General features: G+C 38.8%; 1 protein-coding gene across 1 annotated transcript in view; it reads right to left on the reverse strand.

Annotated features, from left to right (window-relative positions):
- Positions 1 to 16,263, reverse strand: part of Slc17a8 (solute carrier family 17 member 8) — a 47,862-nt gene extending 31,599 nt beyond the window's left edge. Inside the window, exons 1-2 of the mRNA XM_046419361.2 lie at positions 15,913 to 16,263; positions 343 to 595 (exon numbers count right to left, since the gene is read on the reverse strand). Coding sequence (XP_046275317.1) covers positions 343 to 595; positions 15,913 to 16,013 — 354 coding nt within the window. The 5' untranslated portion in view covers positions 16,014 to 16,263. The remainder of the gene's footprint in view (positions 1 to 342; positions 596 to 15,912) is intronic.
- Between the last annotated feature and the right edge of the window lie 9,426 nt (positions 16,264 to 25,689).

Below are 25,689 nucleotides of genomic sequence, written 5' to 3' on the forward strand. Positions count from 1 at the left end.
CCTTTTTCTTCCACCCCACCAAAACTCTCTGTCTGGTCCAACCATCACTTTTCTCTGGGAATTCTTTCATGATATCAAAGTCTGAGCTAGATGAGCTCAAGGATCCTGTGTTTGCTGAACTTAGCCCCTAGAATCCCAAACTATCATCACTTACTGTCTGTCTCTGTAAGGATAAGGGCCCAGCTGAGGCTCACCAGACTTTCCCCATCACCACACAGTGTCCAGTGCATGGTAGTCACGCTACACTTTTGCCATATCAATGAATGAGTGACAGTGCTTACTTTCATTTGCACAGCTATGAGCAAAAAAAAAAAAAATGTCCTGTGAGATATAGATACTGACCTGTATTTCTGGTTTTCCATCCACATATACAGTGCTGTTGTTGACCATTTCTACAATGGCAACTCCAAGATTACACCGAATCCCAAAGGAGATGCAGAATCCCAGCCCACTCATGATGGCGATGATGTAACGCTTAGGGATGCCACAGCAATGGCAGTCACAGAGCGGAGGGCGTGGCCTGGATGCCTGCACAGGCCTGCCTTCTTCATTCAGTTCAATGTTATCTTCTTCCTCATTGGTCCCATCAATTTTTCTACATTAGAAAACAATGGACAGAGAAGAAAAGCCAGAATTAGAGGGGGTGAGGGAGGTGTACTAAGCAAAAAGAAAAAATTGTAACAAGAAAAACCTGAGGCCATTCTCCTTGGCGTGGAGATGGCCATTTCTCCCTATACCTATTTACAACATCTTTCCTCTGTATGTCCCTGTGTTCAAATTTCCTCTTCTTACAAGTACCCAGTCACATGGATGATGGCCTCCCTTCATGACCTCATTTTAACTGAATGATCTCTTTAAATGTCCTATCTCCAAACACAATCATATTCTGAAGTACTGGATTAGAATTTCAACATACGAATTGGGGAAGTGGCAGCAGGGGATGGGGACAATTCAGCCATAATAGTCCTCATCTCTAAAATGGGCTAATCAGACTGGCTATCTCATAGGGCTATTTACTGACTGATGCATGTAAATGCATCACATGAAAGAACTTTACATTCATAAATGGTAAATTCTAGGATTATTGCTCTTAATATAATTGTTAGCAGTCAGAAGCTCAGCATCTCTATAAGCATGAAGATGCTTTAGATGAAGAAGAATGAAGACTGAGATTTTCAGGCACTCTGGGGCTCTGAGGAGTTTAACTGAAGACAGCCCCAGCTGCTGTGCTCTGATTCCACTATGGCTTTGGCTTTGGCACACGGCCACACTTTTCACAGGCTGCTTTCTGACAAGGATTGAGCCCAACAGGGACATAAGGCAGGTCCTTTCCTGGAAGAGGCAGGACTCTTCTGACAGGTGACTGGCTCCAGGATTCTCCATTGACCTTGCCAAAACATCTAGTTGTCTAGTCTGAAATGCTCCTACTTTCCTCCTTTCCTGTTTCCTGCACAGATAGCATGCAGTCTGGATGCTGTCCCAGCCTCCTCCAGCTCCTTCCCCATTTTCCCCTCAATAAACCCCTTGTGTATCTGTTTTCCTGTCCACTTCCTAGAGGACTTGAACTAACACAAGCATCTCTCAACATGGCACCATCTTAGATGTCCTGAGACTTTCCAGAGGGATAACACAACAGTATGGGAACTGGAGCTGGGGGAGGGGGAGAGAATGGTGAGAAAAGCACAGGAATCTCCAAAGTGACAGCCAAGCCAACACTTCAAAGGACTATGAGATCAGGAGAAATGCCAATCAACAATGAGAGGGACCTCCTGGGTGCAGCAGGAAGGGAAGCTCCAAAATTGACCAAAATTTAATTTCCACCAGGCAGGGCCCTCCAAGTAGATTGGATTTGTTTTTAAAACCCTAAAATTGTAGGAGGGTTTGGGGTGTAGCTCAGAGTGGTAGAGTGCTTTTCTGGCATATGCAAGGCCCTTGGTTCAACCATCAGAATAATAATAATAATAACCGTGGAACATTTATTTTATAGGCAAGCTCAGAGAAGAAGATTGAGAATAACTTCACATTGTGTGATGAAACAGGGCTTTAGGCAATCAGTAACCTGGATGTAACTGTCAACTCTGCCACTTACATACCAGTTGTGTGACTTTGGTCAAGTAACTTGGCCTTTCTGAATCTCACAATTTGTTATCCATACAATAAATACAATATTTATCTTAAGAGTTGTTCTTAAGATTGAATGATACTGTACTACAAAGAGTAAAATATTACCATGAAAAGTGAGTGGGCATTAACAAATATTATAATCTGTACCACCCCTGGTGTTTCCTTTGGGTTGTTTCATTCATTGTTTTTGTGGAGCTAGAGATGGAGCCCAGGGACTCTCGAACACTGGCTTGACCACTGTCCTGCATCCCCAGCCACCTCTGGGTATTATGCATTCCTTGGTTAGAGTACTTACCATGTAAGTTGGAGAGTTTGGTTTTCATCAGCATAGTAGGTAGGGAGCAGATCTGATGATTCACATACATAGACTTTAATGAAGAGCTCCCCCACCCAGTGGGTCATGAGCCTGCTGAGGCAGGAGCCATCTCCCACCCATCTTCATTCCCAGTGTTCAGCACAGTACCTGGACACAAGGAATCTTCCTTTGACTGAATGGAAATGTGGGTTGATTCCAGATGTCACTCCTGACTTGAGCACTTAAAGAGACGGGGTAAGGGTCTATTCATCTCTGCCCAGAAACAAACTTTACAGAAAGAATTGGGGAGAGGAAAGAAAGTTACCTAAGAATTAAAAAAAAAAAAAAAAACTCCTTTCTTAAGAAAGTGGAGGACTTTAATTATCCCTAATAGCTATTTACCCCATTTGGTTTTCTCTGACTGTGCCTGCCCTCACACTTTTAGATCTGAGAATCTTCATTCTTTCCAGGGTGACATCCATCATTATTTTTCCAAGTATAGAAAACTGCAGATTGTGGGTTGCTGGTCCTTCACGTACTAGGGCAGTACATGCCCACTGTTCTCCTGTCCAGCAAGCCTCTGTTACCGTGAGTCTGATTGTTTTACATATGCTAACAAGCTTTAGGCAATCAGATAACCTGGATGTGATTGTCAGCTCTGCCACTTACATACTAGTTGTGTGACTTTGGTCAAGTAACTTGGCCTTTCTGAATCTCACAATCTGTCATCCATACGATAAATACAATATTTATCATTTACATTTGAGCATTTATAGAACTATTTACTTATAATCCAAACATTTCCACCAATTGTGGAGGAGGTTTTGTTTTGCAATTAATAAGGTCCACATTTGGAGCACAAAGTGAGCAGAACTTGCAGATAATTCTGTGAGTTTTTAAAATTCTTTCACTTATTTATGTATTATATGTGTTATGGGATTCTGAGCTATAAGATATAGATAAATCTTCTTAAGACTGTTTTGATAATCAAGGGAGATACTATACATTAAAAAAAAAACTTGACAGTTCTAAACAAAACCAGAAAACCTCAGAGTACCTAGAATGGAGAAGCTATTCAATGTCTTCAATTTCATCTTTCAATTTTCTTCCTTTCTCCAAAAACATAGCAACTCAGTGATCATGTGAAAAACAACTTTGAAGTAACTGTGACCCTTTCAGAAGGCAAATTAGAATACTGTTTGCCATAACAAAAATACTACAGTCTGGGAAGCTTAACCCATTAAGTTCCAAGTTTTCATTCTGTGATTACTTCAATGAAATTGGCACAGGTGAGTTAAAATGGATTGGAAATCATAAACTAGAGTGTGTGTGTGTGTGTGTGTGTGTGTGTGTATTCACATATATAATATTAATCTTATTATTTTATAATATAACTTTATTATTCTTATCATTACTTTTTATTGTATATTATATACTATATTTAAGTTTAGGTTCCTCCACCCCCTGCTTCCTGACCCCACCATATGGTGAGGAGTTTTCCTCCACTGGGCCCTTCCACCATGATGCTCTTCCTCACCTCAGTGGACTGAGACTCTGAAATTGCTAGCCCCAAATAAACTTTCCCTCTTCTAAGTTGCTCTTGTCAGATATTTTGGTCACAGCAAAACAGAAGCTGACTAAAACAGGCCCCCAACCTTGGCTTGCAAATGGCCGCCTTCCCACTCAGATGGCCTTTCTTCTATGCACATGCATCTTCAGTGTCTCTTGTAATCCAAATTTCCTCCTCTCATAAGGGCACCAATCCTATTACATTAAGGTCCAGCCTCACACCCAGTGCAGTTTTGCAGATTTTGGAGCATTAGCCTATGCTGGTCTTGTTTTCCTCCTGGTAATCTTTCCTGTCCCCTCATGTAAAAAGAGTTGGTGCTCCTTGCCTCAGCAGGGAAGGATAAGATGGACAGCAGAGAAAAAGACTTAGTCTCTTGGTTTGTGTTTTTTATTTCCAAAATTCATAGGTGACAAACCGACAGCTCTATAGCCACATCTGGCCCACAGACATGTTTTGTTTATATTATATGATGTATGAGTAAGGGTTTTTTTTCTAATTTGGATTAAATTGCCAGTTGAAAATTCAGGAGGGCTGTGTGTGTGTGTGTGGTGTTGTTTGTGTGTGTGTGTGTGTGGTGTTGTTTGTGTGTGTGTGTGTGTGTGTGTGTGTGTGTGGTGTTTAACCTGGAATTTTTACCTTCTTCTGAAAAATGTGAAGACCTGGAATTATTAGATCCACACTCTCATGGAATAATTGGCATTCCCATTTACCACAGTCCTCACCACTCCCTCTAGTCACCCCTACACTGAACTGAATTCCCATTTCATATTATACTTGCACTGTTGTTCTTCTTATAGTTAAAACTAAGATTTTGCTCAAGAGCAAGATGGCAGTTCTCTTGGAGACCAAGTGTTCTCTGCAGTGGCTCAAAGAGGTCCAGCTCTATTCATCCAGACCCCAGGGGCCAGACCTACTCATGTTTCAGCTTTTCTCCAGGACCGACCCACATCCTAGGGCAGTGTGGAACACAGCACATTCACCTGTCTTCAAGCCACCATTCTGGTTCCAAGGCTGCATCTCTCCACTGGACTAGCAAGAAGGTTGCCTGTGTTCTGCTCCTGGGCCAGCTTCCAGCTGCATATTTGAATCCTTGCTCTGCAATGGACTACTCTGGCTGCAACCCTCACTCTCCAGAGTCACAGGAGCCTTGGACAAGTTGTTATTACTATGTTCATGGGGATGCATTGCAGAAAGCTGTCAAGGCAGGTCTTTTGGCACTTTAACCTTTGCTGAGCTTTCGACAGTCATGATATGGGAATCTGCAAAGCTGCTGCTATGCTGTGGAAGTGCCAACCTTCAGAACTGTGTGCCTCTTCACCTCTGCTCCATCATGCCATTCAGCACACAATAAGGAAGAAATATGAGATAAGTCCACTGGGGGACAAACCTTCTCCTAATCACATGGTTATTCTGGAATCTAATTGTTGAGCAGAAGGTTTGAGAGGAAATGAATATCCAAGAAACTATGAGACTGAATTCTGCATTCTGGTGCGTCAAGGGGGTGTCTCCTAGCTTACAAGACTCCCAGTATAACCAAACTTTACATATGAACTTTCCCCCTTTTAATTTTGAATCTCTTAAAGACAATTCACCTTTATTATAATCAATATAGGATCATGCTTCTGTGTTTGTCTTGAGGAATAATGGACAAAGGGAAAGGCTATTAATTCATGAGTAGAGATGTGTTTTACTTGTCCTAATTAATTAATCTGTCTACAAATATAAAACTATAAATGATAAATTATTTTTCTACTGTGGGAATTGCTAATGAGAAAATGTATTCTATAAAAATAAATTTTTAAAAAATAAAATATTATATAATAAAACAACTAAGCTTCTTAACTTATATTTAAAACTAATTTCTACCAAATTAGATGAAGAGAAAACTATGTAGTAGACAATCATCATTTGTAGCTCTCCAATGTTTTTTTTAATGTTTATCTTTTAGTTTTTTAGGTGAACACAATATCTTTATTTTATTTTTATGTGGTGCTGAGGATCAAATCCAGTGCCTCACGCATGCCAGGTGAGCACGCTACCACTTGAGCCATATCCCAAGCCCCTCTCCAATGTTTTAACTTCATCTTGAGATATGAAATCTTGCCTGAACAACAGAGATAAAATTACTTTTCCTAGATTTCTTGAATTGAAGTGCAGAATTAAGAGGTGAACTCTGGCCAGGCATGGTGGTGAACACTTGTAATCCCAGCAGTTTGGGAGACTAAGGCAGGAGGATTGTGAGTTCAAAGTCAGCTTCAGCAACTTAGAACTTAAGAACTTAGTCCTTAAATTAAAAAGGGATAGGGATGTGGTTCAGTTGTTAAGCACCTCTGGGTTCAGTCCCCAGTGCAAAAAAAAAAAAAAAAAAAAAAAAGAGGTGGACTCTATCAATCAGAAATGCTTGCGTGAGTTTCAGATGTGGAAAGAAGGAACAAGAGGATACAGTGTGCAGGAGAAATAGCAATGCAAATGGCGGTAAATGCAATAGTAGAAGCAACTCCATGACTGCTGTGGCTGAATTTCTGAAATAAATCATAAGTATAATCAGTACTTAAGAGCTGCCAGTGGAGGCAGCTGAATTTTACCCAGAACAATCCAGTGGGATGATATATAATATGCTTTCTGCTTTTTTTTTTTTTTTTCCTGGAAGTAGAGCATCCAGACTGGTCCTCCCAGGGAGTCTTGAGTGTTTCCTAACAAGCTCTCCTAAACTGCATACCACTTTAGCTAAAGTGGGCTGTGTTGATTACAATTGACAACTTCAATATAACATACTTCTTTGTAGAGGTGCAGACTATTTCTGTTTGTTAATATATAAAATATATCTATGTCAAAATACACTAGGACGTGCTTCACTCCTTCTGTATTGAACCTATGGCCATTGCACTAAGCTTTAAGAAGTACTTCAGAATTTGGTTATTATAAAAATATCTGGGAAAAGTTGGGAGAAGCCAAAAATAAACTTTAGTCAAGAAAATAGAGACAGTCATGGTGACACACATCTATAGTTCCAGCTACTCAGGTGACTGAGGCAGGAGGATCACTGGAGGCTAGGAGTTTGAGATCAGCCTAGGCAACACAGGGAGACACCATCTCAAAAAAAAAAAAGGCACTTGATGAATGTCTATAATCCCAGCTACTTAGGAAGCTGAAGCAGAAGGATGGTGAGCTTGAGCAAGACTTAAAAACAGAAAGTTAGGACTGGGGTGTAACTTAGTAATAGAGCATGTACTTAGCATGAACAAGGTCCTGGGTTTAATCTGTGTATATGCATACATGCGTGTGTGTGTGTGTGTGTGTGTCCTCCCCCAGGCTAGAAGAAAGGATGAGGGTTTAAAAGCTCAGAGATCCTGGATCTTGATTCTTGCACTAAACCCTTAGGTGAGGAGTCCTTGGAAACAGACTCCAAAATGAGATCTCAGTTTGATGCTCACTAGCTGGCTGGCAATGAGGACTGTGAGCAGGTCACTGGAGGAGAAGGTGGACTATTCATAGCTTCTGGAGCTCTTCAGGATCTATTTTCCACCTTCCCTTCTAGCCATCAGACCAATTACCATGGATCAGAGGAGGATGTGACTGACATTTTAGAAGCTGGAACGTATGCCTGGGACTGAATTCTGAATGTACTGGATTTGGGAGAGGTGAAGTAGTACAGTTGGATAATGGAAATGTCTTAGTCTGTTTTCTATTGCCAATAACATGATACCACAAAATGTCTGAGCTATAAAGAAAGAGGTTTAGTTAAGCTTCTGGTTCTGGAGGTCCAAGGTCAAGGGGTCACATCAGATGATGGTCTTCTACTGGCAAAGTCCAAGACATCACATTGCAAGACATAGGGAATGTGCATTCATGTCTGTATATCTCTCTGTCTGGTCTCTCTCCCTCTTCTTATAAATCCACCTGATCATTCTCTGTCTGGTCTCTCTCCCTCTTCTTATAAAGCCACCTGATCATTCTCTGTCTGGTCTCTCTCCCTCTTCTTATAAAGCCACCTGGCTCCACACTAAGGACTTTATTTATAGTGAACACCTCTGAAAGACTAAATACCATAGTCAGATTAAATTTATACCCTCTTAATACCTCACAATGAGGATTATATTTTAACACCTGAAGACTTCAGGGACACATTCAAAACCATAGCAGGATAGTTTGTTAATATGGAGAAGCAGATTAAATCATGTCCTCCAAAAAGATATGTTGAGATCCTAACCCATAATATCTGTGACTTGGACCTTATTTGGAAATGTAATCTTTGTGGATATAATCTTATTAAAATGAGGTTGCACTAGATTAGAATGACTGGTGTCCCTGTAAGAAGAGAGGAATTTGAGCACAGACACAGAGACATAGGAGAGAAGTCCATGTAACAATAAAAACAGGGATTTGCAAGAACATGAAGCGAGTGCCTACAGAATGGGAAAAAATCTTCGCACTTGCACCTCAGATAGTGCATTAATCTCCAGGATATATAAAGAATTCAAAAAACTAAACACAAACACACACACAAAAATAACCCAATAAGTCAATGGACAAAGGAACTGAACAGACACTTCACAGAAGTACATATTATATCCTACTGTCATGTATAACTAAAAAAGAACAAATAAAAAAACTTTTTATTTGTTCTTTTTTATTAAAAAAAAAAAGATGGGGATTTGATTGACACATCTACAAGTCAAGAAATGTCAAGGATTACCAGCAATCTCAGAAAGTAGGAAGAGGCAAGGATGATATCTCCTTCAGAGAGAGCATTTCCCTGTAAATACCTTGATTTTGGACTTTGAACCTCCAGAATTCTGAGAAAATAAATTTCTCATGTTTTAAGACACCCAGTTTGTGGCACCTTGTTACAGCATCCCTGGGAAACTAATCTGGAAGCATTGATTGTCCCATGACACAAAATTTAACATCCTGGCAAAGGCTAGAAAAATGGATCTAGTAACTTGCTAATGTGGCTCCTAAAAGCATAAACAAAATACACATCAAGAGAATCTGATTACTTTTTGAAATGCAATTGCATACTGATTTCTAGTCATTATTGCATTTTGCTCAGAAATACAGGCTATAGCCGCTATAACATTATTTAAAAAATAACTTGAGGGTTTCCTGTGGCTCCATAAATGAGATGACCACATCTCAAAGTAGATTTGACTGTCAGTGACTTCCCCCTTTAAGTGAACACCTGAAGTGGGGACACAATGAAATCAGGTCATGATCTACTCGGCTTGATACTCCCTTTACTAAGATAATAAGGAATGTTGTGGTGATGGGGCACCAGCCACACTGGGTAGATCAGAGGCTGCTGTCTTCCGCAAGATGGGTTTCATGGTAAAACTAGTGGCAACTGAGTTAATAGGATCCTGGAACACAAGAGGCCAGTAGAGGCACTTCACTATCCTAGGCAAGGGCAGCAGATGTGCAGTGACAATTGGGATCCTGATCCAGTGGAATCTCACAGATGACATGATGCTCTTAGGACAAAATAAATGAGCAGCCAACAAGGATGTTGCTTATATATAATGAGAAAAGTTTCAAGAATTGAAGTAGGAGATATAGGCTAAGGTTGGTTATACCAATGGAAAGTCACACTGTCTTGCTGAGGTTCTAGACCAGAATTCATTGATTGAAGAAACTGGGTCTCCATGACAAAGGAAAACTGTAATCCACAGAAGGGCATGTAGAAGGGTTCTCTCAGCCCTTTCCCCAAAGAAATCTATAGCCATTGGAAAACATATAGTGGATAAAAAGGAATACCTTGATTTTTTTTTTTAAGACTGTTGGGTAAAGGGGCAAGTTGATGTTGGTAATCCGGGGTCCACAGCACCATCATGTCCCTCTTGTTAGAATGGGGTTCATAAGGGTTAAGCAATAAATGGGCCTGGCCCAAGTCTATATCAAAGTGTGTTCACTTAGTCCAAGGACCTACCCAGGGGTCATTTCCCCAGGTATAATTTACACATACATAATTAGAATGGAGGCACTTAGCATTTGTGTGTGTGTGGGGGGGAACCTTATATTGGTTCCTTAACTTAATAAGAGCTGTTGTAGTACAAAAAGCCAAAGGGAAATCCTTGAAACTGCCATCGCTGGGTGAGATGATAAATCAAAAACAGGGTCACATTAGACAGAATGACAGAGATTAGCTTAAGTTTTAGAAGCTTAAAGGTTGCAAGAAGTGGTAGTCCTCATTATATTTCCATTTAATTCACCAGTCTGTCTCCTACAAAAAAAATTTATCATGGCGGATGATAGTGGACTACCACAAACTTCGGTATATAGCTTGCCTCTCTAGATCTCGTGTAGTGCATTCTTTTCATATTCATTATGAAAGAGAATCAGAAGTTTATACCAGCATTATTATGAATAATGCTTATATATATTCATGGTATTGTTCTCTATTATAGTCAGAGAGATCTTCTGGACCTTTTGCAGAACATCACACTGATCTATGGTGACCAACATGTTGTTTAGACCTCATAAGCAAAAAGTAACAAGTCTCTTGATGTCTCAGTAAAAAAACAAGTTCCAGAGAGAAGCCTAATGGTTTGGGTCATTTCCTCCAAAGTAAAGGAAAAGTTGGGTTTAGGGTTGTGGCCCAGAGGTAGAACCCTTGCCTAGCATGTGTGAGGCACTGGGTTCAATCCTCAGCACCACATAAAAATAAAGGTATTATGTCCGTCTATAACTAAAAATATATATATAAAAAAATTTTTAAGAAATAAAGTAAAGGAAAAGTCACTGCTCTTTGTACTTTCCACCACTAAGATGGAAGCATGATACTTGGTATACTTGAGTTTGGGAAGCAGTAAATTTAGAAATAACTAATTATTTCCAACATTTAGAAATAATATTGTAAAAAAAAAAAAAAGAAAGAAATAATATTGTAACCCATTTGTTCCGTGACATTAAAGGCTGCTAGTTTTTATTAATGAGATCCAAAAGCAAGAAAGTGTTCCTGGCTGGGCACAGTGGCACAAGCCTATAATCCCAGCAGCTCGGGAGGCTGAGGCAGGAGGATCACAAGTTCAAAGTCAGTCTCAATAATAGCAAGGTACTAAGCAACTCAGTGAGACCCTGTCTCTAAATAAAATACAAAATAGGGCTGGGATGTGGCTCAGTGGTCACGTGTCCCTGAGTTCAATCCCCGGTACCCAAAAAAAAAGAAAGTGTTCCTCAGCATGTCCAGGCTGAAGTAAGAGCAATCTTGCCACTAGGGCCATGCTATCTAGCATACTTCTGGTATACAGGAATCTGTATAGGAAAAAACACCACTTGAGGTTTCTGGTAAAACCTAATAGAAGAAACATAGCATAAATTCTGGAACAAGGCCATGCCATCTATAGTAGAGCAATACCCAACATACAAAACATAACTCCTGGCATGTTACTGAACCCTGGTAAAGTTGGAGCATCTGACCATAGACTATCAAAAGATCATGTTGCCAAAACTACCTATCATGAGCTAGGTACCGTCAAACCTACCAAGTCATAATGCACATTACAAAATGGAAGTGGTACATCTGGGGTCAAACACAAGCAGGGCAATAGAGCATCACAAAGCCTACGTCAGAGGGTATAGACTCCCAGGTGACCTTTAACTCTTGCACCAATGACTCTGTACCAATGACTCTCCATCAGTTCACACCTTTGACCAAATGACGAAGTGAAAAGAAAAAAAAACTGAGTGTGTTCACAGATGATCAGTTTGGTAAGTCAGAACCAGTTAAAATGGACTGCTGCTGCATGAAAACCCCACTCAGGGGTAGCCTTTAAAGAAAGCCATAAAGAGACATCTTTCCAACAGGTAGAGTTTTGAGCAGTCACCTGACCATCTATTTTGTATAGAAAGGGAAACATTACAAGATAATTATAGGTGTGGATTCGTAGGCAGTGGTGATGGCTTAGCTGGCACGACAGAGTCTATAAAGGGTAATATTGGAAGACTGAGAAGGAGTTCTGGGGAAGAAACACGTGGATCAACCAGTAAGAATGGACATAAAGTGTGAGATCTTTAGGTTGCACAGCAACATAGGCCACACAGTGTCCACTTGAAAGAGATACTACACAACACATGGACAGGCTGACTTGGCCAGTTGAGGTTAGCCAATTCTGTCCTTAGCCACCCAGTGGCGACAGCAGCAGACTCAGCAATGAAGTAACCATGGTGTCAGAGATGAAGGCTATACACAGGTTCCCAATCAGACACGGGTGTGGGGAGTTTCAATAAGAGTGAGGAAAAATGAGTACAAAGTGGAGCGAAGCAGGAAAAGACTGTCAGAGATGAAGTCAGAGACTTCTCAAAGTCCTACAGACCAGATAAAAGGACACTGGCTTTAAGTCAGAGTGAAGTGGGAAACCATGGGGAGGTTTTAACACACAACTGCTGAATGCGGAGGGCCAACACAATGTGAGGACTAGCTCCATCTCTTTAAAGGGAAGACCATCATACTTTAAAGAGATCAGACTCCATCTTGGCCTTCCTTGAGGAAAGGCTTCAATGGTAATGTTTCTTCAATTAGAAGAAAAGCCCACCAGGTTTAGCAGTGGCTGCTATAATGCAGTCCAAGTAACTCCCTGAACCTAAACAAGTAATTTAATCTCAAAATGGAAAGAGGAAAGACACTTGATTAGAGAGGTAGTATGATGGAAATGAAGAATACAGGCATAGATATTTGCAGCAATGTGGATGGAACTGGAAGACATTATAAATAAACGAACCAGGCACCAAAAGACGAATGCCACATGATGTCACTCATATGCAGAAGCTTGAAATTGATTTCACAGAAGTACAGGGGAGAACAATAGTCACTAGAAGCTAGGAAGGGAAGGGAAAGGGGAAATAGAGTTGGATAACCAGTACCAAAATACATTAGATAGGAGGAATCAATTCTAGTATTCTACAGCACAGTAGGGGGTCACAGTTTACAACAACTTAGTACATATTTATAAAGAATTAGAGGCGAGAGGGCTGGGGTTATGGCTCAGTGGTAGAGCACTTGCCTGGCACGTGTGAGGCACTGGGTTTGATCCTCAGCACCATACAAAAATAAATAAATAAAATGAAGGTATTGTGTCCATCTACAACAACAACAACAAATATATATATATATATATATATATATATATATATATATATATATATATATATATATATATATATACACACACACACATATATATATGTATGTTTTTTTAAGAGCTAGAGGAGAGGAATTCAAAGACTCTAATACAAAGACATTAAAAATGTTTAAGGAGATGGAAATGCTAATTGTCCTGATTTCATCATTTAACATTGTATCAAATTATCACTCTATTCCATAAATATATGCAATTATTATTTGTCAATGAAAAATAAACTAAAAACAAAAATATGGGCATAGAACATCTGGTTTGAAACCCAGCTCTGCGGTTTACAAGCCCCGTGACCTTGCACAAGTTACTTAACCTCTCTGTATCTTGGTTTCCTCATCTATAAAATTATAATAGTCCTGTCTTTGTGGGTTTTTAACAGAATTAAATGGATTACAGTGTCTGTATTATGCTATGTTTTTGCCATTATTATTTTTCACACATAAGCAATCAAAATTTATCCATATTGTCATTGAAGTTGAACAAACCTGCAAGTCCATTTATGGGCATTCATTTCCAGGTTCAATGCCTTCTGTGTCATCTATGTATTCTAATACTACACTTTGGAATATTATCCTATACTTCTGAACTATTACTGGGCCTTTAGCTGATTCCTTGTTCAACTGCTTCTTATCAATGACTTTTCTCCAGGAAAGCTAACAATGCCTGACTGTAATCACCCCATACAAATCAGGAAACAGTTCTTTTTGGGTTTTTGTTGTTGTTGTTGTTGCTGATGTTGTTGTTGTTGGTGGTGGTGGTGGTGGTGATTTGTTTGTTTTGAACATTGGATTCTGTCAACTGATCTTATGTGAAAATCAAAGAGGTAAAGTGGAAAATCCCACTTGGCAGGGCACTTTGCATGTAATTATCTTAAAGACTTAAAATTCACACCAAATGCAGGGTACAGCGAATTGTGGTGTTCTGCTAAAATACCACTAGAACTGAGGATCAACTTGGATGGTCAGTTAAGTAATGTCTAATTTTCCTTCCTCAGCTGATAATTTCTACCTAGAGATTACTGAAAGAAAAGATTCTGGTTCAGCTTTGTTTTTCTCTAAAGTCATTCCATAATTACTACAGCAAAGACAATATCTAGCCTTCATTTAGTGTTCAGTGCCTTCTCTGCCTCAAGCATTTTGCTAGTCACTTCTTTTATTGTCCTGTGATGCAATTCAGAGGAAACTGCTCAAAGAGCCTAGACACATAGCTCGATTTTGGGCTGAGGTCACACAACTTGGAAATTACTAATTTTGTTATATCCCTAAGCAAATCTATTTGGTAAACAGAGATCTTGGTGTGTATTATCTAAACAAACATAGTAAAACCAGTGCTTAGGTAAATCTCCTATTTAAAAAAGTAATTAAACTTCAAAGAAAAACAATTAAACTGCAGTTTCAAAAGAAAATTACTAAATATTTTTGTTTTGGGGGTTTGTTTGGCAAATCATGGTTTTTATTCCTGACTCTGCCAGATTCCTTTGTCATTGTTTGAATAAGCCAATTAAGCCATTGTGCCTTCTTTTTGCATTTCTAATCAAGTGAAAGCCACACAATAAGATGTTACCTGGGGAGTGTTCAACAGAAGGATAAAGCACTCTTTTAAAAAATGTTATTATAATCATCTTCTATATTTGATTGGTTTGTGGTGCAGTCACTGAGCGAGGTTTTCACCTCTATGTGATAATTCTGCATAGCTGATCAAAGTCTTTTTGTTTTTAATTACTAAAGTCTAATGAACCCAACGTCATTCTCTTCTTACCAAAGCTCATCAAGAGTGATACAGTGAAATATTTAACTCCAACAGGAGCATGTATGTTATAAAACACAAAACATACAATCTCAGAAATAGGTTGCTGAGAAATAATCCTTTAAATGTAAAAGTTTTTAAATTTAAGAGAGAACATAGAAAAGTTAAAAGGAAATGCCCAGTGACATTTTCCTTCACCAGGATTAGAAATAATTACTCAAACACATAAAAAGCTTATAAAGGGTACTTCTCACATATACTTATATCAAAGAGATGAAGGAGTCATTCTACTTTACACATAAGGACTACTGATTAATTCATCTATAAAACCTGAGATGACATTTACTACATCCATAAAATTTAACAAATTAAAATGTCACATCAATTCACCCACTTATGGAAAATGCTCCTGCCAATAATAATATATTTTCCTTTAAAAATATTTACTTTGGGTATGGACTAAAATCTCATTCAGTTATATGATAGTACTGAACATTTCCCACTGCTACATGTAAGATCTTCTGCTTTAATGAATATTAAATCTTTTAAGTGACCTTCTTCAAACTACTGTGTAACTGTCTTTCTCTTTGAAAACTATACAATCAGGAACCACTTTACATATTTTCTATAACAAGCTAACAAAATCATAAATATTTAATTTTCATGTATAGTGAAAACCAAAGTGGAAAACAATGTATTTCAGCTCAAAGCATAATTTACAATTGTTATTACCACTGAATTAACACGAAATATTGTCTCCCTAATTCAATGCCAAACATACCATATGTAACATTACCATTACCAGTAAGTGCTAATCCTGCTGGATAAACAATACTTGTCTTGATATTTCCTAATTCAACCCAATACTTTTCATGCATCTCCCACACTCCCTTTCTGGCACAGAATATTGATTCTAGAAGAGGGGTCCAGAAGCCATCAAATCTGACCCATCTCCTCCTCATTAAAATGTGGTTTATAAACATGATACAAAGTTGGCACTGTGATGCTACTCAGAAATAAACCTAAAGTTTACATTCAAACTTTACCTTTGTAAAATCCCCAGCGAATCTCCCACAGCATTCTTCACTCCTTCCTTTCCAGGTTTCAAAATTTTTTCTTTGAAGGTATCAAATACTTTAAAAGGCATTTTGAATTGCGGGGGCACCTATGAGCCGTTAATAATAGTCAGTCTCAGAAACTGTCATTCTTTCTCATTTCTAGCGTACGGAGCACTGTTTCACTTGATGAACACCTGGAAGTCAGTTCTCATAGAGGGAACTACTTAAAATCAAAAAAGAAGATGAAAGCCAACCCAGATTCTCCGAGCAGAGACAACCCTCTCCTCTCCCTCCACAATTAAAAAAAAAAAAGGAGGCCCAGGGGTTTCTAGCTAGGAATTCAGCTCCTTGCAAAAGCTACAAGCTCAGCAGCAGCCTGTGGCCGCTGTCTCAGGCAGCCACTCAAACTGAGCGCAGCCTCTCTCCCTCCCTAGCTGCAGCTGGAGAAGCTAACGTGGGCTCCAGCCTACAAGGGGTCCCCAGACGGGCAGCAGCATCTGTGGTTGGGCTCCGGCCCCTCCTGCTTCTCTCCAGCTTGCCTGTGGCTCTCTCCGAGTGATCCTTCCCCAGGTAATGTTATAGTAACCAGCACGACACCTGCCCCTCCGCCACCCAGGCTTATTAATGGGCTCTCAGCCAGAGCAGGCACCCACAGTGAAGTTTATGAAACATTTAAAAGTCCTCTGCTTTTCTGAAGTCTGGCACTGCAGACAGGCTCCCAGCCACCACTTCGTGACTTTTATTCTCCTTGTGGGAGCTGTGAAACTGTTCTCAGCCGGGCACTAGCATGGATGTGGTCTCTGGAGGAGCACTTGCACTTGAGTAGGGTGAATGCAAACCCCAAGCCACAACCATCTAGGGGACATTTATTTGCTCCTCATTAACAGAGCAGATTCTCTCAAGGTGTGGCACACAGATGCCATTAGACCATGTGATTGAGAGATCTGAGATCTGCTTAGAATTAAGCATTGGCTCCTCATTGTCCTCCTTATAAATAAACCCTTCTCATAGCACCTAAGGCCCCTCCATGGAACCCTAAGCCTTTTTTCTTGTCCCTCTGCTCTCAGTAGCACAACTTCATTGAACTTAGCAAGTTCCCTGTTGCCTCTCAGGTTTCTTAAGCTATACCCCTGCCTTGGTGAACCCTCTTCCCCCTTCCCCTGGGTAGCCTCTGGAGATTTTCAAGTCTCACAGAAATATCGCTTCCTCTTCAAAGCCTCATAGACAAGGTGAGGTGTCCCTCCCCTGCACCTGCAAATCTCCTGTCCTTGGCTCTGGCAAGACCTGACTGGTAACCTATATAAATAGCTACTGGACTGGAGTTGAAATATCAGGTTGCTCCCACATATATGGGCTGTAGAGTGAAGGCTCCATCAATGATCCTGTCAGGAAGAAACAGCCTTTATCTAAGAAGCTCCAATGCTCCACCCCTGCCCCAATGAGAATCATGTGCTGTGCCTACTGAGCTCTTTCCATGGTCCAATATTAAAGGATTAACACAACCTTCTTATCGTTGATTTGTAGTCCATAACTTTTTATTTCCCTCAAATTAATTGACAAGAAACTGAGGCAAAGAGAAATTAGACTTGTCAGAGATCACACAACCAGGAAGTAGCAAGCCAGGTTTCAGATCTAAAACTCCCTGTTTTCTTTTTTTCTCTTTCTTTCTCTCACTCTTCCTCCCTCCCTCTCTCCTCCCTCCTTCTTACCTACCATCACTTTACTGAAGTATATTTTACATTTCATATAATTATTTCGAGCAGACAATTCAAATAATTTTTCATAAATTTACCAAGCTGTACAATCATAACCATGAAGCACTTTGAGAACATTTCTATCACCCTAGTAAGATACTGTATATTCACCATCCATTCCATTTACTACCCCTTAACTTGCCCCAGGCAACCACTAATCTACTTTCTGTCTCGATAGATTTGCCTTTTCTGGCCATTTCATATAAATACTACTATGTAATATATGGTCTCTTGTAGCTGGCTTCTCTGATAACTTAATGAATTAAAAAAAAAGCTGTGGTGAACATTTGCATCCAAGTTTTTATGGGGACATATGCTTTCATTTCTCTTAGGGTAAATAGCTAGGATTGGAATTTCTGGATAATATTGTAAATATATATTTAACTTTTTAAGAAACTGCCAAATTATTTGCCAAAGTGGCTGCACTATTTTGCATTTCCACCAGCATGTATAAAGGTTCTCATTTCTCCACATCTTTGATGATATTTGTTTTCTGTCATTTTTAGTATACCCTTTCTAGTGGGTGTGATAATGACATCTCACTATGGTTTTAATTTGCATTTGCCTGATGACTACTTTGACTATATTTCCATATGCTTACTAACCATCCAAATTTGTTGATGAAATTTTTATTCAAATATTTTGAACATTTTTAAATGGGTTTTCTCTGCTCATTATTGAGGTATATGATTATATATTCTGGATATAATTTATCAGATACGTGTTTTGCAAATATTTTCTCCCAGTCTGCTGTTTGTCTTCTCATTTTCTTCTGTTTTTAAGTGCAAAATTTTTGAATTTTGATGTCAAATTTACTCATTTCTTCCTTGATGAACTGTGTTTTTATTGTTATAATTAAAAACTCTTTATCTAACCTGATGCCTCAAAAGTTTTCTCCTAACTTTTATTGTTTTAGAACCTATATTTGCCTATAATTCATTTTCAGTTCATTTTTATGCATGGTGTGAGAAAAAAGACTGTCTAAGTTCATCATGAAGATATCCAATTGTCCTATCATTGTTAAAAATGCTATTCTTTCTCCAATGAATTGCTTTGGCATCTTTGTCAAAAATCAATTGAACAAAAATATAAAGATTTATTTTTGGACTTTCAGTTCTGTTCCATTGATCTCTATGTCTATTATTATGACAGTATTATGCCATCTTGACTATAGCTTCATAGTAATTTTTAAAATTAGAAAATGAAAAGTCCTCTAACTTTGCTCTTTTTAAAAAACTGCTTTGGCTATTCTAGATCTTTTGCATTTTGCATAAAAATTTTAGGAATAATTTGTCAGTGTCTACACAAAATATCCCATCAAGCCTTGTGCTCCTAAAATGATGCTTTTTTGGTCACCAATCTTGCCAACATAACTCTTTAAGACCTTAGGAAACCACATGTCAATCATTCCACCAAATCTTTACTTATCTCCAACAAGCTCACACATTTGTAGAAAGCAGATACAATCACAATAAAATACAATAAACACACCCTCTTGCTTAGAAAACATCCACTGATGGAGGTTTTAACCCATTCCTCAATTCCCAGATACATTTAGGTTCCTTATCTCTTACCACACATAATAGAAGCATTGCTAGGCAACAACCTCATCCATCTCTAAGGGTGAATGGTTGCTGAGAAAACTAAGCATTTCTACAGAATATATTGCTAATGAAACATACCTAGTGCTACAGTTTCTTGGTGATAGATGGTTGATAATAATCACTAAGATTTTTGGAGCACTTTCTAGGTACAACAAGTGCCATCATTATATCATCTACAGATAAGAAAACTGGGACCCAGAGAGGTTAAGTAAGCTCATAAGCTAAGAAACCTAACAGAGATGGCATATGGACCTAAGAAGTCTGACATCAGAATCTATACTCAACTTTTACACTACAGCTGCTGATGAAAGACCAGAAAATATAAAGTCAGTGCTATGGTTTGGATCTGGAATGTTCCCCCAATGGTCCATGTGGTAAAGGATTGCTTCCCAACTGGTGCTATTAGAAGGTGCTGGAGCCTTTAGGATGTCGGAGCTAAATGGGAGATCTTTAGGTGACTAGAGGGATGCCCTTGAAGGGGATTGTGGAACCCTGTTCATTTCCTCTTTTCTTTCATTTCCCAGCCATGAGGCCAGTAGCTCTGCCCCTCTACATGTTCCCACAGGCCCATAGCAACTGGGCCAATTGATTACTGATGAAAATCTGGAAAACTATGAGCCAAAATAAACCTTATTTCTTTAAAAGCTGGTTATATTACATATTTGTTATAGTAATGGAAAGTTGACAAATACAATCAAACTTTACAGAACCAAGACTCGTTTCATTCATTGATCCTTTTTTTTTTTTCCCCAATTAGGTACTATGGATTGAATACAAAGGACATTTTACCAAGGAGCTACATCCTCAGATCTTTTATTTTTTCATTCTGAGACAGGGTCCAAGTTGCCCAGGCTGGCCTGGAACTTGTAATCCTCCTGCCTCAGCCTCCCTAGTCACAGGGATTACAGGTGTGTGTAATACACCACTACTCCTGGCTCTTTTCTTGAGGTTCTACTAGATGCCAGGCCCTTTTTAGGCAATGATGTTACAGGGTGAATTGCAATTAAAAAAGTAAAACAGAAAATAAATGAGTCGATCAGAGTGCAGTGGGTACCCCTGTGGTGATATTATGATATAGGTGGCTATGGGAGTATAAGCAAGGATGCCAACTTAGCCTGCAGAAGGGAGTGGAAGAGGTTCTTCCAAGATGAGAAGGTAGGAGTGTAAGCTTTTGGGATAAGACAGAGTGAGACAAAAGAAAAACATGAGAAACAGACATGCTTAAGACAGCATGGCATCTGGGAACCTTGCTTGGTAGGTTGAAAACACTCCAGAGAACAAGGCTGAAGTGATGACCTTGAATGTATAATCCAGTTGTTGCAGGAAAACATTAAAACATGTGTGCTTCATCTCAAATATCAAATGTAGCAAGATGGAGGAAGTTATGTGTAGTGAAGAATTTACTGAGGACTCTGAAACAAAAAACTTGGTCCCTACTAAGAATGTGAAGACTTCATATACATTAGAAAAAAGTCCAGCCCCTGCTGTATATTTCATGGCTTCCCTACATTCTATACCAAAAGAAAGGAAGGAAGGAAGAAAGAAAGCAATCCATTTCCCTTAAAGAACATATACTAAGCCAGGCATAGGGGCACTTGACTATAATCCCAGTGACTTGGTAGGCTGAGGCAAGAGAATCCTGAGTTTGAGGCCAGCCTGAGCAATTTAGTGAAACCCTAAGCAATTTAGCGAGACCCTGTCTCAAAATAAAATGTTAAAAAGGGCTGGGGATGTGGTTCAGTGATTAAGCGCCCCTGGGTTAAATCCCTAGTACCAAAAAAATTAAAAAGGAACATATACTAAGACATCTTCTGACGTCAGGGTATTTTCAGTGTCTCCATTTCCTCCCCTTTTACAATGACAGACCTCCAAAACTTCTGCATATATTATGTTTACCATCCCGCTTACCACTGTTGAATGAACCAGGGGTAGGCACTTGCACTACACTGATCAAGTCATTTAATTTTGGAATTGAAAGACTGCTAGTTAATCTTAAAGGACCCTGGAAGTATAATGGTGAGATGGCTACACTCACTTTATGGATTAGAGATGCAGAAGTCTTGGGTCTGTCAGAGTAAGAATGAAACAACCAAAGTTAAACAAGGTGTGGCGGGTGTTTCTAATGGCCTTCCATCTATCTAGACTCAGCTTAACTTCTGCCCTTATAAAAAACTGCCCTAAGGGGCTGGGGTTGTGGCTCAGTGGTAGAGTGCTTGCCTGGATTCTGGGTTCAATTCTCAGCACTGCATATAAATAAATAAAGTAAAGGTCCATTGACAACTAAAAGAAAAAAAAATTTTTAAAGAAATCCCCCTAAGACAGTGTTTGCTCCTCACAAATATTGAATCATGGCTATTGCAATTTTTTAAAAACGTGAATCCTCTCCCTAATACTACAAAGGTGAGCCTGGCTGTTCAGCTCAATGATAGGTAGAATGCTAGGCTTCAAGAGTAAAACAAGTAGAACACAAAAGCTGGCCACAAGCCAAGTTGTTCCAACCTAGCTTAAAGAAGCAAACCAACAAATATCAACCTGAAGATATTTATTTGATAAAATAATCTCATCAAATCCAACAAAAATGTTAGATGGAGAATCTTAAACAGCATCAGAGCTAAGTTGAACCAAATTATTCATGTTTGGATAAGAAACTTCATTAAAAAAAAAAAGTAACAAAGAGGACTAATCATCTTAAGATTTCTTCTCTCCTGAATTCTGTGGCAGTTTTTCTAGCCAACTCCATTCCCTTCCCTAACTCCATACCCCTCCTCCTACTCATTCTTCCATAACACCCTGGGATGTTTTCTCTCTTATTCAGGACTTTTCCCAATTCTTTAAAATTTGTATATTGTTGATAACTATTATTACTACAAGCCAAATTGTATATAAAGCTTGACTTTTTCATGAACTCCCAATTTTGACAGTCTTTTATTAATAGTTAAACATATACAGAGTCTAACAACCTTGTGAAACAAATAAGCAGATAAAGAAACCACAATTCAAATTTTGCCCAAAGTCACATGGCTAGGAGAATTTGGAGAATTGGGATGTCCTAAAGCCCATACCTTGGGTTTGTTCCACCATGATAACAGTACATTGAGATCCTGTGAACCTACTGGGGTAGTATTGAGTGACTTCAACATAACTCAGGAAAGATATACTCACAATCCTAGTATCTCTAAAAACTTTACTGAGCACCTAACTATTGGTAAATTTGTTCTAGCTACCTTGGAAATTTTTAAAATAAAATAGCGTGCTGGTTTTCGAGATTACATACTAATATGTTTGCTTTCATTAAAATGTTCCACTGTATTTTAAGGCAAACTGGCAATAGAGTGAAGAGAAAGTAACATAAAATACTCATGTACTAGATCTTACAAGATTGCCACTTTCAACCCCAGACTGGGTAAGAAACCCCTTCTAAAGGGAGAATACTAGAAACCTTTATGCCATTCCATCCAACTTATTTATTTACTTATTTTTAAACTCAGGATGCTGAAGAGGATTGCTGGAGCCCAGAAATTCAAGCCAGCCTGAGCCACACAGCAAGACTCCTTGCAAGAAAGAAGGGGGTGGGGTAGAAAAAAGATCAAATAACTAAAATACCCAGGATGGAACCATTCATACATATCATAGAAGGCAAGAATTTACTTAGAACATGACTCCCTTATACTTACAAAGCACTTTTAGCTTCATTCTTCACTGTTCTTTAAGTCTTTTAATTCCATATGGAACTGGATTGGGAGGACTTCACTATTGAAAGTTAAATGTATGAAGATGACCACTGATGTTTTGAGTTGTCAGGCAGAGATGCAAGAAAAAAATCAATTGTCAATTTTTAAGACCATTTTTCTAGCTGTAAAGATGATGGAATTGTTTTTCATCAACATGTGTAACCTGTGCACTCTGAGTACATATTGGTTCCAATGCAGTCTGAATTCTCCCCTTGTGAGGACAATGGAGAAATATTTGCTCCCTTCATCCAGTATTTTTACAGCACAGAACATTTTAGGTTTGCTTTATACACCATGAATTGGAAAACAGAAAAGAAAATCCAAGGATACTTACATATTATCTAAGATAAAAATATATTAGAAAATTTGGTAATTTAGTAAATGCAGTTGTATCATACTGTGTACTACAGCTGTTCTAAATCAATGAAAACTGAAATATTGGGAAAAATCAAAATCAGAGGATATTTTGGAAGATTTTCTACCACTTCCACTCTTCTTGAAAGTACACCTGAAAGGAACCCTGAGTATCCTGGTCATTTCAACATGCACAGCACATAAAATATTTAGTGTGTCAAAAATCAAGACAAAACAAAAAACCTTCCAGAAGTATTTCTCTTGCAGTCCTAACATTTTACTGATTCAATACCACAAGTCAGATATCCTTATCAATATTTTCTTTTCAAAAAACACACTTATAAAAAATGACTACAACTATTACTTGGGAAATAGTGACATCTTCTGGTAGTTTATAGAATAAATATATTTAAGCCAAACATTTTCCCCCATAGAAACCAGCCACTATTCTAAAAGGATAGATTTATTCTATCCTTTATTGGGCCCATAAGCATGTTTTCTTAAAGTTCTGAAATAAAGTATAAATTTATTGAGCCCCTAAGCATGGATTCTTGAAGTTCTTAAATATTCAATAAACTATAAATGATTAGTGAACAATATTATAGCTCACTTATTTTGCTCCTTGCCTTCCTGTCATCCTTGATTCTAATACAAAAATTTTAAGCAGATAACATTATTATTTCCAGTATTCTTGATCATCAAAAGTTATCTGAAGGGGCTGGGGTCATGGCTCAGTGGTAGCACGCTTTCCTAGCATGCGTGAGGCACTGGGTTTGATTCTTAGCACCACATACAAATAAATAAAAAATAAAAGTCCATCAACAACTAAAAATATTTTTAAAAAAACATTATCTGAAGCAGTAGAAGACAGGAAATAATTAAAATCAGAGTTGGAAATAATGAAATTGAAACAAAAAAAATTTCCAAAAAAATCAACGAAACAAAAAGTTCATTCTTTGAAAAAATAAACAAAATTGATGAACCCTTAGCCAAACTAATGAAGAAAAAGAGAGAGAAAACACAATTACTGAAATTTGTGATGAAAAAGGAAATATCATCATGGATACGACTGAAATAGATAAAAATCAGAAGCTACTTTGAAAATCTATACTCCAAAATACTTCTCCTAGCAGTATGTGTGTGTGTGTACATATATATACGTGTGTGTGTGTGTGTGTGTGTGTGTATAAAGCCACTCCATCTAAAAATGGCTTAGTATTAAATTCAGAGTCTTATTAGTGAGGATGCAATGAGGAGACAAACCATAACAGCTATTTGAACAGAAAATACAGTAATTGCTAACCAGTAGAAGCTGGTTAACTATTTAAGGGATAAAAGAGGACTTGAAGCGGGTACAGAAAAAAAAAAAAAAGGCAGCTACTACCTCTAGGCTAAGGAAAGGTAAAAAAAAAAAAAAAAAAGAAACGAACTAGAAACTCAACAGAGAGAGCTTCCTTCCCTACTCCACTCCCATAGTGAAAGTCAGATTCTTACGAAGGTGTGGTTTCCACAGGAACATGCAGTCTTCCAGTGAAGAAACTTACTAGAGGGCACGAGCCACAGAATGGCAGAGTTGCCAGCAAAACAACCCACTGGAGCTGCGCCTCTGTGGCAGGAAGGGAGGATGTAACTTGAGATGTAGCTGGAGCTCCTCTGCTTGGGCTAGGGGGCTCCTACAGTGAATAATAATGGAGACACAGAACCCAGAAATAAAGGCTCAGTTTGCTGCGACTGCTCTGCAGTGGCATTCCAGTGGCCTCTATTGATGAAGCCCAACCTTCTGCCAGCTAGTAAAGGAGGAGTTCATAGAGTCCTGCTCCAGTAGCACAAAGCAGGGCAAAAAAAAAGAAGAGCTAGGAGAGAGTTGATTATTATCACTGATCACTCCTATAGCCACTCAACTTCTATATATACCCATATTATCCAATGCAATACTTACTAACCATACATAGTTACTGAGATTTGAAATATGAATAGTCTGAATTAAAATATGCTAAGTATAAAAGATAGGCTGGATCTCAAAGTACCAAAAAGGAATTACTTTATAAAAAAGTAAACAAACCCATTAATTTTTAGTATCAAATCCCATGCAGAAATTATATTTTGGGTATATTAAAATTAATTTTGAGACTACCAAGGGAGGTCAAGCCCTGCAGCCCAGATCCACCCACACCTGCCTGTGCAGGTCCCAGGCTCACAGAAGGCCCAGTCCACCCCTCCCCCAGCAGGGCAGACACCCATCAGAGCCTAGCCTTGGGTACAGGACCACCCCTTCTGACCAACAGACTACCAAGAGAGGTCAAGCCCAGCAGCCCAGATCCA

The sequence above is a fragment of the Marmota monax genome, unplaced genomic scaffold (genome assembly GCF_021218885.2).
Source record: "Marmota monax isolate L192 unplaced genomic scaffold, Marmota_monax_Labrador192_F-V1.1 WCK01_AAM20220418_F8-fsc00036, whole genome shotgun sequence".
NCBI classification, from domain to species: Eukaryota; Metazoa; Chordata; class Mammalia; order Rodentia; family Sciuridae; genus Marmota; species Marmota monax.